The sequence below is a fragment of the Ovis canadensis genome, chromosome 3 (genome assembly GCF_042477335.2).
Source record: "Ovis canadensis isolate MfBH-ARS-UI-01 breed Bighorn chromosome 3, ARS-UI_OviCan_v2, whole genome shotgun sequence".
Taxonomy (NCBI): Eukaryota; Metazoa; Chordata; class Mammalia; order Artiodactyla; family Bovidae; genus Ovis; species Ovis canadensis.
The window spans coordinates 200,080,120-200,093,681 of NC_091247.1; the positions used below are offsets into that span (position 1 = coordinate 200,080,120).

Genomic DNA, 13,562 nt, shown 5'->3' on the forward strand with positions numbered 1-13,562 from the left:
TCAGCCTAGGTGCGAAACACATCATTTCTGCTAATATTTCATTGGCCAGAATGAGCCTCATGGCACCACCTGAATATGAGGGAGCTGAGAACTACATACCCTTGTATGCTCAGGAAGAAGAGGATGTTGGTGAACGCTAACAGTGTGTATTACACATTCAGTGAGTGTAAGGAAGATGGATTTTTCCATCACTGTGGGTTATGTGTGCGTAAAAGGGAGGATAATGGGTAGAAAAAGAAAGCTTTCTCCTACTTTATATGAAAAGCTCTCCCTGCACTCAGCCAGAGGAGGTTTAGACTCACAGGCATTTATTTCTACTCTTAACACGACTGAGCGACTGAACTGAACTGAACTGATTCTTTCATTTCAGCATAATATTACCAGGTAATGATACTCAAGATTGACTGGTTTGACCAAACCAGTCAGTCCTAAAGGAAATCAACCTTGAATATTCATTGGAAGGACTACTGCTAAAGCTAAAGCTCCAATACTTTGGCTACCTGATGCAAAGAACTGACTCATTGGAAAAGAAAGACCCTAATGCTGGGAAATATTGAGGGTAGAGAGGAGAAGGGGGTGGGGCAGAGGATGAGATGGTTAGATAGAGTCACTGATTCAATGGACATGAATTTCAGCAAACTTCAGGAGATAGTGGAGGACAGAGGAGCCTTGTGTGCTATAGTCCATGGGGTCTCTAAGAGTTGGACATGAGTTAGTGACTGAATAACAATGATATTCAGGCTTCAGAAGAGTAAGAGGCTTATTGCAGAATGTTCTCTCACAATGCCTAAGAGAATTTCTGGAAGTTTTAGAAAGTAAATTCTTTGTTCTGGGTCAGTATTGCAACAGGGAACATAGGATCATTTGTATTTCTAAATCTTCAATAAAATTTAATTTGTGGCATGTACATAAGTATTTGGAAGGCTACTCAGTAGCACCTATGATTTCATGTACTACAGGCACAATAAGAAGAGTTGGAATAAGCTTAGTCACAAATATTTACTGTTGATATCACCAGTTACATCAATAAAGAAAAACTAATTATTTTCACAGGGTAATTATGAGAGGCCAAGGGAAGTATTTGTTACATTCCATGGCATAAGGCATTCCCAACCTTTATATATTATGATTTCTATTGGTTTATGAATACCAATGATGGAAAGAATGCTGACTGTGCTCAAATGTTTCACTTTGTTAATAAACATAATGAGTAAACTTTATAATAACATCAACTATTTATTTTTATTGTATCAATGTAATAAACTCTTTCCTTCTCAAAAGTCTCCTGGTTGGAGAAGTGACATAGCAACCCTAACTCTATCCTATTCCTTAGCACCAGAAGTCATTAGGTTACTATATGTTAATTCTTCTTATCTTATACCTGGGAATTGTGTCCTGTTATATACAATGTCCTTGATTACTATATGAGCTCATTAAAATTTAATTAACTCTTAAAAGATAGATTGAAAGTGAAAGTGAAAGTGAAGTTGTATCCGACTCTTTGTGACCCCATAGTCTGCAGACCACCAGGCTTGACTGGGGAGTTGATATAGATGTGAGATGCAATGCTGTTATTTAATGTAGACTATTATAGGAAAATTTTTAACTGAGTAAGTTTAAGAGATTAATTTAATTGTACCTTGCATGTGTGCTAAGTTGCTTCAGTGGTGTCCAACTCTTTGAGACCCTATGGACCATAGCCTGCCAAGCTCCTCTGTCCATGGAATTCTCAAAATGTTGAGCTTATGTCCACTCTGAAAGGGGGCTAATAGTTGAATATTACAAATAGAATTCAATCACTCATTTATTTCAGTATGCGATTCATGACATAAAATCATTATAACTAACATCTGTTTTCTCTATACCCTCCCCTCTGAGAAAAAACCAACCAACCAAACAACAATAACAAACTCTAAAGATGATAATCTAAGGTAAATTTTATGAGGAGCAATTTTAATGTAGCAGTTAAGTCAGTGAGCTGCATTCTCACTAAGACTGAAATGCTGCTTTTTTTTTTTTCAGTTTTTTAAAATAAAAGCTGAGCCCTGAGCAATGCATAATGCAGCATAATAGCCATTGATATGAGTTAATGATGCTTCCAAAATTATGGAACTCCCAGTCAGGGAAAAGCAGATACCCTGTAGGAATTTGACTTAGAGCAAAATATTTCATTTCATTTCTAGTACTGCTGCTGCTGCTAAGTCACTTCAGTCGTGTTCGACTCTGTGCGACCCCATAGACGGCAGCCCATTAGGCTCCCCCGTCCCTGGGATTCTCCAGGCAACAACACTGGAGTGGGTTGCCATTCCCTTCTCCAAGGCATGAAAGTGAAAAATGAAAGCGAAGTCGCTCAGTCGTGTCCGACCCTCAGCGACCCCATGAACTGCAGCCTACCAGGCTCCTCCGTCCATGGGATTTTCCAGGCAAGAGTACTGGAGCGGGGTGCCATCGCATGTTCCTTCAAAAAAAGTCAGGGAGGGCATCACACACATGGAACCTCTGCCAGAAAAGTCCAATTAATAAAACAAAGACAATAAGTTGCTATACAGTACATAATTTCCAGAAATCTATAGTCTTTTAAATGAAGACAGAATTAATAGGAATAAATATTGATTTTGTAGTACTCTGTATAAAAATGTGGCTAAGATTTGCTGTAAGCCACTTAAACAGAATAAAGGGCATATACATTTAATATAAGCTCACTGATAATAGCAGACAATAAAACTCTCAGGGACATTGTTTCTTTTTTTTTGTCTTAGTTATTTACTTTTAAACTTCTAATTTTGTTTTGGGGTATAGCCGATTAACAATGTTGTGACAGTTTCAGGTGAACAGCGAAGGGACTCAGCCATTCATATATATGTATCGGTTTTCCTCCAAACTCCCCTCCCATCCAGGCTACCACATAATATTGAGCAGAGTTCCATGTGCTATACAGTAGGTCCTTGTTAGTTACCCATCTTAAATATAGCAGTGTGTACAAAAACATTTCTTTTTAAATTTTGAAGCAACTTCTTAGTACCAGCAAGTACAACAAAAAACAGAATTATAAAAAGAGTATTTTGACTGAGTTAGGAGAATGCTTTAATTTATTTTGTAAGTAAACTCTTCATACCAGCAAATGCAACAAAAAACAGAGTTAAAAAAATATTTTGACTGAGTCAGCAGTAGGCTTTTATTTTTTAAAATAGCATTTTACATCATTTCAGAAATCTAATGCAAAAACGATTGCTTAACAAGGATACTTACAATTGCTAGTTTTCTAATGTTTATAATCATAACTTTATTTTTAGCTGTCTAATAATTTATCGAGTTTATCAAGTTTCAATGATCAAGTATCAAGTTTATCAATTTATGAGGTTTCCAACAACCATTTTCTCAAACTCAGGTAGGTCATAAAGATACAGGCAAAAGAAACAACGTTTAATAAGTATTTTAAAAATAAACACTACAGCAAGAACATTTCATTTTGAAAGACACTGCCTTTTTATTATGGGATCTTAATCAGTATTAATGTAAGCAGTTCTTAACATGGCATTTTATATGCGTTAGCAACAAACATGGGATGCAGAGATTCATATATTTATTCTAGTATCGGAAGAGGTACTGTTAAATAACAAAGGAAATCACTGGAGTAGTTATATAATACATTAAAGCAATAAGAGATGGAGAGGAGCACGGACCTCTAAATGGCTAAGTAACTCAGTGGCTCTCTCTTTAAGATCTCAACTTTTTTCCTCTTGCCGTGTGTATTGGATCCCATCTTCCTAGGTGAGAAAATGGCGCCAAGTTTGTTGCCGGATGGAGCTAAAAAATTTGCCAGGCGTTGAGTCGCCCAAGTGGCAGTGCCGCATTTCCGCTTTTCCATCTGATGACTGGTGACCCTGAACAAACAGGAAAGGTTAGAAACTTAGAGTTAGGATTGGATACAACTATCTCTGTGACATCAAATATCTCATGTTGATGAAAATGAAAGGAAACGTCTTCACGTCAGTAACTCAGTGTTTTGGTTTGCAAAATACTTGGATGATTTGATTGAGTTTCTGGACACCTTGAACATGCAGCTCAGAAATCAGATAGCAAACCCTCCATTATAGTTAATGTTGAATTTCCCAGTGTAATCTTTTTCTTTGGCAATTCAGAATATATTCCAGATAATGATAATAAAAGTTTTTTGTCTTATATTCTTTTAAATGTTGATTAATCTATTTCCTTCATAGCTCAGTTGGTAAAGAATCTGCCTGCAATGCAGGAGACCTGGGTTTGATCCCTGGGTTGGGAAGATCCCCTGGAGAAGGAAAGGGCAATCCACTCCAGTATTCCTGCCTGGAGAATCCCATGGACAGAGGAGTCTGGCAGGCTACAGTCCATGGGGTCTCAAGAGTTGGACACGACTTAGTGACTAAACCGTCACCACCAATCTAGTTCCCAAATTTATAAAAAAGGTCTTGAATTGGAAATTATGCATGTAATCTGGAATATGTGAATATATATATATATTTATTTCTCATACCTTTCAAACAAGAATTAAGCAGTGTTAGTTAATTTTTGTTAAGTTTCCTGATTTCACTGAATTGACAGTGTTGAGAGATGTCAGGTATTATTTCAAGGGAATAAAACTTATCACCTATTCAGGCACTCTAACTACTGTAGTGTGGGAATTCTATTACTATTAGCATAAATACATGAAGATTACTATGTCCCTGCTATGTACTATGTTCCTATATTTTCAACAATTTTAATGATAGGTTAAATGTTAAAACCAAAGGCTTTTTGTGTCAATGGTATTAATATTCATCATGTTCCTTCACTCACCTGGAAAAGTTGCATAATAATATTATGGATAAGTCATAAATGATAACTGTAAATAATTCATTTGTATCTTAACTTCTTAGTATTTATAGAATTTATTTATATCAATCCTATATTTTTGTACCATCTTTTGTTTTAGTGTACTGGAAATAGACCCAATGATTGCTTTTTTGCTGATTATTAGGAGTTCTAGGGAAATTTCAGCTCCTGTAAAAACCAAAATCTTGGTTAAATTTTGATTAAGTGTAAAGTGGAAGAGAGATACTGGTAGGAGGCTAAAAACTCAATGTCCAGAAGCCAGTGTATATACATAATTTGAAGCACTATGCGATGGCTTTTATCTCAATGTGTTTATTTTGTATGGGAAGTACTTCATTGTCTGTATCTTTGTATAGAGATAGCCTAAGAGTAAATATTTTAAAAACTTGTGTGAAACTTTATGGTTTATACTCTCAGATATTCTCCACAGAAAATTTTTCTTACAGAATTACATGAACTGAGTATCTGTTGAGCGTGAGTATATGCTGACAAACCAATTCCTCAGGCAAAGGAAACACACCTAGAAGCTTAATTTGTTTATGTTAGTCATTCAGTCATGTCTGATTCTTTGCAACCCCACGGGTTGTAGCCCACTAGGCTCCTCTGTCCATAGAATCTCCAGGCAAGAATATTGGAGTGTGTTGCCATTCCCTTTGCCAGGGCCAGGGATTGAACCCAGGTCTCTTACACTGCAAGAGGATTCTTTATCGACTGAGCCACGAGGGAAGCCCACAGAAGCCTAACTCCCTGGCTTATATATCAGTCTTATTCATATTATCTGTTTAACTCTTTCTTTTTCATGTGTGGTAAGCATGGCCAATGTGCATTTTCAAAGAACGGTTTAATGCTCCTATAAAGATTGAACCAGCAATTCATACACTGAACATTCAATTCTAAAAGGTGATAAACTTTTCCTGAAAAACAGTAGTAATCAGAATTTGACCCAAACACTTCAAACTAGTAAATTTAAAGTAATAAAAGAAACGTGGGTCAAATTGAGAAGGTTCAAAGGGATTTCTTTTCCAAGATATATTTGGTGAATGCCTTGAACAGAATGTGAAATACTCTTTGTGCTCAGTGATAATTGGTGAATGTTTGATAATTGGTCTCAAGGTCTGTAATAGGATTTAAAATTATTCTAGCTAAAATATTCTCTAATTTGAGTTAACTAGGAGGATCATGATTCTACTTTAAAGAAATATGAAGAACTTTTATGTTTTTTGGTTTCATACCTGTGAAACTGCTTTCCCAAACAGGAATTTTTATGTAAATGTGATAGTCAGGATATACCCTAAATTATCATTAAGATGAAGAAAGTTGACTAAGTTGGTTAGTGAAAGGCCCAACACCCCAACTTTTATGTATTTTCCCTCATTGACTACCAGCCAGACATGGCCTACCAGCCTACCCACCAGCTAATAACAAACACTAGTTTAAAGCTATGACCATTCACACACATGGAAATTCTTGGCTTTAAGATAACTTATTATAGAATCTTGAATATAGTTGCCTGTGCTATACAGTAGGACTCGGTTGTTTATCTATTTTATATATAGTAGTGTGTATCTGCTAATCTCAAACCAGTTTATCCCTCACTCACAATGTAAGATTGTTTTCTATGTCTGAATCTGTTTCTGTTTCATAAATAAGTTTAATATCCTGTAATAAACCCTAATGGAAAAGAACACAAAAAAGAAAAGAATATATAGAGAGAATACATATATATGTATATATATAACTGAATCACTTTGCTATACATGAAAAAGTAACACAACATTGTAAATCAATTATACTTCAATAAGAAGAGAATATAAACAGTGATAATTATAGGCCAAATTGTAACACTTAAATTGTCTCTCTTTAAAAACATCTCAGTTTCAGGGGCTTATGAAACAGTTTTTAAATGGGTCCCTTATCCCAGCTCTGAATAGTTGTCTGTAGAGGTGTGTGAGTTTCTAAAGGGAGCGTTCAGTGACTCTAGCTTGAATCTCATGTAATTATCCTTTTGGTTGCTCTCTTACTATCTGCCAGGCAGATACCACTGAACCTTATTTACTACTGAGTCTTAAAAAGTTGGTGGGCAAGTGTGGGATCTTTCTGCCTCACTCATGAGTGTCAAGTGACATAACCATGTTTTGGTATAGTTGTAAAGTCTGTTACTTCTTAATCCCATCCCATGCAAGTATAAAAGTTGAAAAAGATCTCAGATGAGATGACTGATTTTTGTGAAAAAACAATACTGAAGAATAAATCTTCATCAGCTTTATTTTTTTAAGGTGTTCGTAGTTTGAGATATTTTCTACATAGGCTTTCTCAGCTTTCTATGAGCTTTATAGAATATTATATGGTTGAATGGCTCAAAATGTTAAATTCTCTCTTTCTCCTCAAAAAACTGACCAAATATACTGATTCCGGGAAATTCAATTTCCTGAAAAGTAATTGATGAATGTCTTATAAATATTTCTAGTAATTCAAAAAGGTTGTGAGACCAGCATGAAAATATAATCGTTAATAAATAACATTGTTATTCTATTTCTCAGTGAAATTCACCACATAATTAATGAATTTCCTTAAAAACATATTGGGTAAAAATATTTAGCAGATGAATATATCTAATGAAAGAAAAGATCAAGATACAGACAAATACTACAGAATATTACAGAAATAGACATAATATCACTAATTTTTCTGTCATTGTTCAAATGTTCTGCTAGTTTACCAGAAACTTCGTGGCAGGTTTAAAATTGCTTTTATCCAGGAGAAAACCAATTGAACACTACAGTCAGTTCTGAGAAGAATGTCCCGTAAACTAGGTAAGCCTTGAAAGGAAAGGGAAAAAAACTATGTGTACAATCCATTACACATAGGTGCTTTAGAAACCTTTATGTATCACCAAAGGACCTCCACCTCAACAAAAAACACCCAGAAAGAAAAGAGACAAAATGCCGATAATTCTATGGGAAGAGTTCTAACATGACTTAAAGCAAAGATTTTTCATGAATAAACTTATTCTCCTTGGTCTTCAAGAGAGTTTAAATTCAGTTTTATAAAACCATATGGAATCAAAACCAATTTAGACACAAGCAAATCATATTATTTATGACATATACATGAATTTGGACTTAAGACTTTTTAAATATAGCATTTTAAAATAAATTTATTTTTTACTGGAGGATAATTGCTTTACAGAATTTTGCTGTTTTCTGTCAAACCTCAACATGAATCAGCTTACAGGGCTGGGATGGGGAGGCAGATGGGAGGGAGTTTCAAAAAGGAGGGAATATATGTATACCTATGGACTTAAGACTCTTTTAATAAATGGATAATAACAGTTTTAAAGGCTTTCCACTTGAAAGCTGTAAATACTGCAAACATTTTCACCCTTCACAGTTTTAAACATTTCTTAAAATTACCATTCAAATAAAATGACACCTTTCAAAATAAGCTTTTTTTTAAAAAAAAAATCCTGATGCACATGCTACTTATTGAAAACATTTTCAAGAAATATTATTTTATATTTACAGCATATTGGAAATATTCTCATGAAGAATAATATTTTAATTATAATTCTGTTTCATTAGCAGAGCAGTTAGCAATATAGAAAGAATCCCCTAAAGACTAATGGCTTTTTAACTGGATCTTCTAAATTTAACTTCTTACCAGATTTAATTTGCCACTTGATTATTTCCTAGTTAGATTTCCAGAAAGAGATGTGAAAGTTCAGGATATTGCCAGAGCTGAGAAAAATGTCTATATAAGCACACAGCAAAATTCCACCTCATATAAAATATATACTTTGAGTTTCTCCTAGTTTGCTTGAGAATCGGATTAGTAGAGTAGAAGTTACTACCTTTTGGGTTTTCTTGCTTCGTGTTCTGGATCTGCTCCTTTAAGTTCCAATAGCATATTTCTTGGCAAAGCTGAAAATATCCATTCCTGTCTGTCAGAAGTTTCATCAGAGAGATTTATCAGACTGACTTTATTCTTTAAAGAACATATAATTTAAGAAACAGTGGAAGAGCTTAATGTTCTATTCTTAAATATGACTTGGAAATCTAATGGCACAAGGGCTGTTAATTACATAGCAGTATTTGATTATAATTTTTTCATACTTTCAAAAGAAACTGGGATTTTCAAGTTACTAACCTTTTAGTGGGTTTACCACCACCTTCCAGATGGTTTAACGCAATGAAGAGCACAATGAGAACCACTGGCAGCTTCAAAATGCCCATTGCTTCTCAAATTTTCTGAAAAGAATAATTCAGCTCTAAAATCAAGAAATCTATTGTAGCTTTGTTTAATGACATATTAAACTACAGCCTACTTTAAAACATCTTTTAAAAACATAATTTCCAAGGATCATAATTTTATTGATACAGCTCAGACTGCTCATGCAATTTTCAAATATTTTCAAAATTTTCCTTTACCCAGTTTCCTTCTAAAAACAATCTAGAAAATTGATATCATTATACATTATCTCTTTAGTCTTCCTTTGAAATAAGCCATATGTTTAATCCCAAATTTGTTCTAATGCTAAATAAATAATAGTATTCTAGACACAGAAAATTCCTTACCTTTTAGTGTCTCAGTGTCAGCAATATCAGAAAATGCCTTTGTTAGCAAGGAAGCTTCACAAAAATCCCCAAGCTTGCATCCACTGGAGCATTTACCCCACAACCTGCTAGCCAGTAGTCCAGCTCATATATACACTTCACACTTTTTCTAGCTCTGACATCAGACAGTTCAGAGAGACTCTGTCATTAATTTCCATCCCTACAGAAAGAGCCTTATAGATAGGAATAGCAGGTGGGTCATTATACTAACACATCAGCAAATGTTAACTTAAAAGATACAACGTATCTTGGTGGAGTTAATGGTGTGTCACACACAGCAGAAGTTTGAATTTGCCATCTTTGTAAAATACCAGAGTGAATTTTCAAGGATTAAAGAGAAGTTTCTAGTAGTGTGTGTGGCATGTTCAGTCGTGTCCGACTCTTTGCAACCCCATGGACTGTAGCCCACCAGGCTCCTCTTCCATGCAATTTTCCAGGGAAGAATACTGGAATGGGTTGCCATTCCCTCCTCCAGGGGGTCTTCCGGACCTAGGGATTGAACCCCCATCTCTTTCTGTCTTCCACATTGGCAAGCAGATACTTTATCATTGTGCCGCTTGGGAAGCCCCAAACCATTGTGTACACTTTGTAAAATACATTGGTTATTTTCTTACAGGAAATCATTAGTCTTCTAAATCATGTGATTTTTACATTCCCTTTCAGAGTTTTTAAAAAAAAATACTGAAATTTCAGATTCATTGGTAACTAGAACAAAGATTGGAAAACAGTTTCTTTCCTCCTAAGATCTTCATAAACACCCTCAGACTATATCACTCAGTTTTAAAGAAATATATGAAATCAGAGAACTTAAAATTTATTTGGAAAACTTCCATCTTTTCTGGATTATACAGACATGCCAATTTTCACTGACAGAATTTTAGTTGTTATATATGTTCTTAAGTTGTCATAACTTAGAATATTAACTTAAATATGTCTTAGAAATACAGAAAACAGGAACAATTTGGGGAAAATAAATTTTTAAAAATAATTATAATATTTCTATGCAATAATGAAAAAAGTGAGTGAAAAAACTGCTCGACTAGGGTTGTGAAGTTATCTGTCTCTATTTAAATGCTGACAAATGAATTTGTGTATTGGAAATGATTGCTTTTATGCTTCAAACCCCCCTGCTTCATTATAAATGGCTTTCAATCCTCTTCTGTGTCTTTTTTTCTATATACCTTGCCTTTATACCTTAATATACTATTGAATATCCATGGAATTAAGCCCTTGGGGTTATTTGAATTCAAGTAGATGCTTCAATGTCCCTAGCTTCATTCTTTGCAAATACGTATATTTGTTGATATTTTTAATCACCTTTTCTTTTTTTTACCAATTCTTTGCTAAAAACTGTTGGAGATTCTCAAATGGTACAGTGGTAGAGTCTGCATGCCAATGCAGGAGACTCAGGAGATGTGGGTTTGATCCCTGTGTCAGGAAGATCCACTGGAGCGGGAAATGGCAACCCACCCCAGTATTCTTGGAAAATTCCACGGACATGGACTGTGGGCTGCAATCGGTGGGGTCACAAAGAGTTGGACGCAACTGAGCAGGCATGTATGCTCATACAATGATTTAGAAATAATACAGAGGCCCAGGGGTGTCAAATAATATGTCTGATGTCTCACATTTAGTTTGTGTTGAATCCTGGACCAGATCTTTGCTTTTCTAATTCACAGTGTAGTGTTCATTTAAACCAAAATGCTTGCTTTTAACCTACCTAGTTATTTGTTTTCCTAAATTTTTTTTCCCTCTGAGATGGTAAATGTGTCAAACATACACTCAAAAATTGATTCTCTCTCCCCCTGGGAAATAATGTTATAAGGAAAATGTTCTACCTAAGAAGGGACAGGAGCCTAATAAGGACTACCAGATATTAGGCACAGTTATTTAACTGATATGAGAAATCCACTTCATCTGCTCACCTCTAAGGTGGATATCATTTGCCCTGATTAATGAGTGATGAGACTGAGATCCAGAGAATATACATTACTTAAGGCTGCACAACTACTCAAGGGCAAAATGAAATTCAAATTTCCATCTGTCTGTCCCATGATATTTATCGCTTTGTGAAAAAAGCATCTCTATTCCTATAGACTGAATTACCAATTGCTTCTTGTAAATTTTTTGTTTTATTATAACTCTGAATGATTTTATTATAGCTAGACATTTCTTTATGTTGGTTTTGTGTACTGGCGGGGTAAGGTCAACGTTGACACCAGTTTCAAACAGTTTCCTGTACCAATGAAAGTCATGGTAGTTGTGGTGTTTTAGATAATTTTTCTGAGGCAACTTCTTTACCAGATCATAAGGACAAACACCACTATCACTCATCTTTATAATCCCTCTGACCTTGCTAGTCAAAATGTGAATAAGGCACTGGCAGCTTTGACATCACCCAAGAGTTGAGCATTGGAAAAGACTTTGATGCTGGGAGGGATTGGGGGCAGGAGGGAAAGGGGACGACAGAGGATGAGATGGCTGGATGGCATCACCGACTCGATGGATGTGAGTCTGAGTGAACTCCGGGAGTTGGTGATGGACAGGGAGGCCTGGCGTGCTGTGATTCATGGGATCGCAGAGTCAGACATGACTGAGCGACTGAACTGAACTGAAAGAGTTTGTCAGAAACACCAAATCTCAGGCCAGATCCCAGATCTACTGAATCAGAACATGAGTTGAAAAACAGATCTCTTCTGTGGCTATCTGCAAGCTTTTGAGAAAAACTGTCCTACTGTACATTCCACTCATTCATTGATTCAGTCAGGATTGATCAAGGGCCTGTTCTGTGAAAGGGAATGTTCTAGCAAAGCAAAGGTCCTGATCTCATGCAGCTTAGAGCCTGAGGAGGAAACAAAGACAGGCAAGTGAATAAGTATATATGCAATTACAAATGATAAGTACTGTGGAGAGAATGGATATGGTGGTGAGAGAAAGAAAAATGGCAGCATTTAAGTTGAATCCTAAACAGTGAGACAGAACCAAGAAGAGAGTGCTGGGAAAAAGAGAAGCAGCATGTGCAAATCCAAGGGAAGGATGAGCGAGGGGTGGAAAGATGCCGAAGACATAGTGGAAGCTTGAAGATGCAGGGCTCAGAGGCTGAGTTTAAGACTTGGATTTATTCAGAGAGCAATCTGAAGCTATTGAAGGGGTCCAAGCAGGGCTGTGACTTGCTTTCTTCTTCATCTTTAAAACATCAGCCTGACTGCTGTGTATGGAATGGTGGCAAGAGAGTGGCAAGAGTGAAAATAGAACATCTTTTGGGAGACTAGGCGGTATTACAGTTGAGAGACGATGAAAGCTTAGTTTTAAGAGATAGAGAAATAAACAAATACAAATCACATTCACAGTCATGCACGATGTGGAAAGGATCATGTATGGGGAACAAATGAGGGATAATTGAGCACAAAGATGAATGCCAGGTGAGGAAAATATGAATGCATGGGCTTTGTATAACATTTTTAAAAAGTAAAAGATTTTTAAAATGTCTTTAAAAATAATCTCTATTTTGACCAAATTTGTGTGTGCTCACAATTGAAAAAACTTTGACAATCATATATTTTTAATTTTCAAAATGTCTTGTTTACTGATTATCTTTCTGATTACAAAAATTTTAAAAGGAGTCAAACACCAGAAGATACAAATTAGTGATAAATAAAAGAAACAAAAATTGTTCTTATATACAATATTTGCTTATGAAAATAGAACACAAGTTTCTGTGTTAGAATACTAGGTTATGACTTACTTTTCTCTAAACATTTTTTATGTTGTTATATAGTTTTAAAACTATGTTGTTAATAGATTGCCACACATAGTGTAAAGATGGTCGTTATTTAGTCACTCAATTGTGTCCAACCCCATGAATAATAGTCTGCCAGGTTCCTCTGTCCATGGAATTTCCCAGACAAGAATACTGAGGTAGGATGCCATTTTCTGCTCCAGGAGATCTTCCTGACCCATGTATCAAACCCACATCTCCTACATTGCAGGCAGATTCTGTACCACTTCAGCCACCAAACAGTCTCAGAAATGTGTTTTAAATCTATGCTGCTGCTGCTGCTAAGTCACTTCAGTCGTGTCCGACTCTGTGTGACCCCA

General features: G+C 35.6%; 2 protein-coding genes across 15 annotated transcripts in view; one reads left to right on the top strand and one right to left on the bottom strand.

Annotated features, from left to right (window-relative positions):
* Positions 1-13,562, top strand: part of SLCO1A2 (solute carrier organic anion transporter family member 1A2) — a 113,573-nt gene that overhangs the window by 12,810 nt on the left and 87,201 nt on the right. The gene's annotated exons all lie outside the window — the stretch shown is intronic.
* On the bottom strand, positions 3,686-9,083 carry IAPP (islet amyloid polypeptide). Its single transcript, XM_069585590.1, has 2 exons — positions 8,998-9,083; positions 3,686-3,875 (listed from the first exon to the last, which is right to left on the bottom strand). The coding sequence occupies exons 1-2, from the start codon at positions 9,081-9,083 to the stop codon at positions 3,686-3,688; spliced, it is 276 nt and encodes a 91-aa protein (XP_069441691.1).

Bases quoted from the DNA above. Each gene is read 5' to 3' on its own strand.
- IAPP (XM_069585590.1), bottom strand. From the start codon at position 9,083: ATGGGCATTTTGAAGCTGCCAGTGGTTCTCATTGTGCTCTTCATTGCG. The intron at 3,876-8,997 runs GTTAGTAACTTG...CAGGGTCACCAG, and splicing joins GGTGGTAAACCCACTAAAAG to TCATCAGATGGAAAAGCGGA.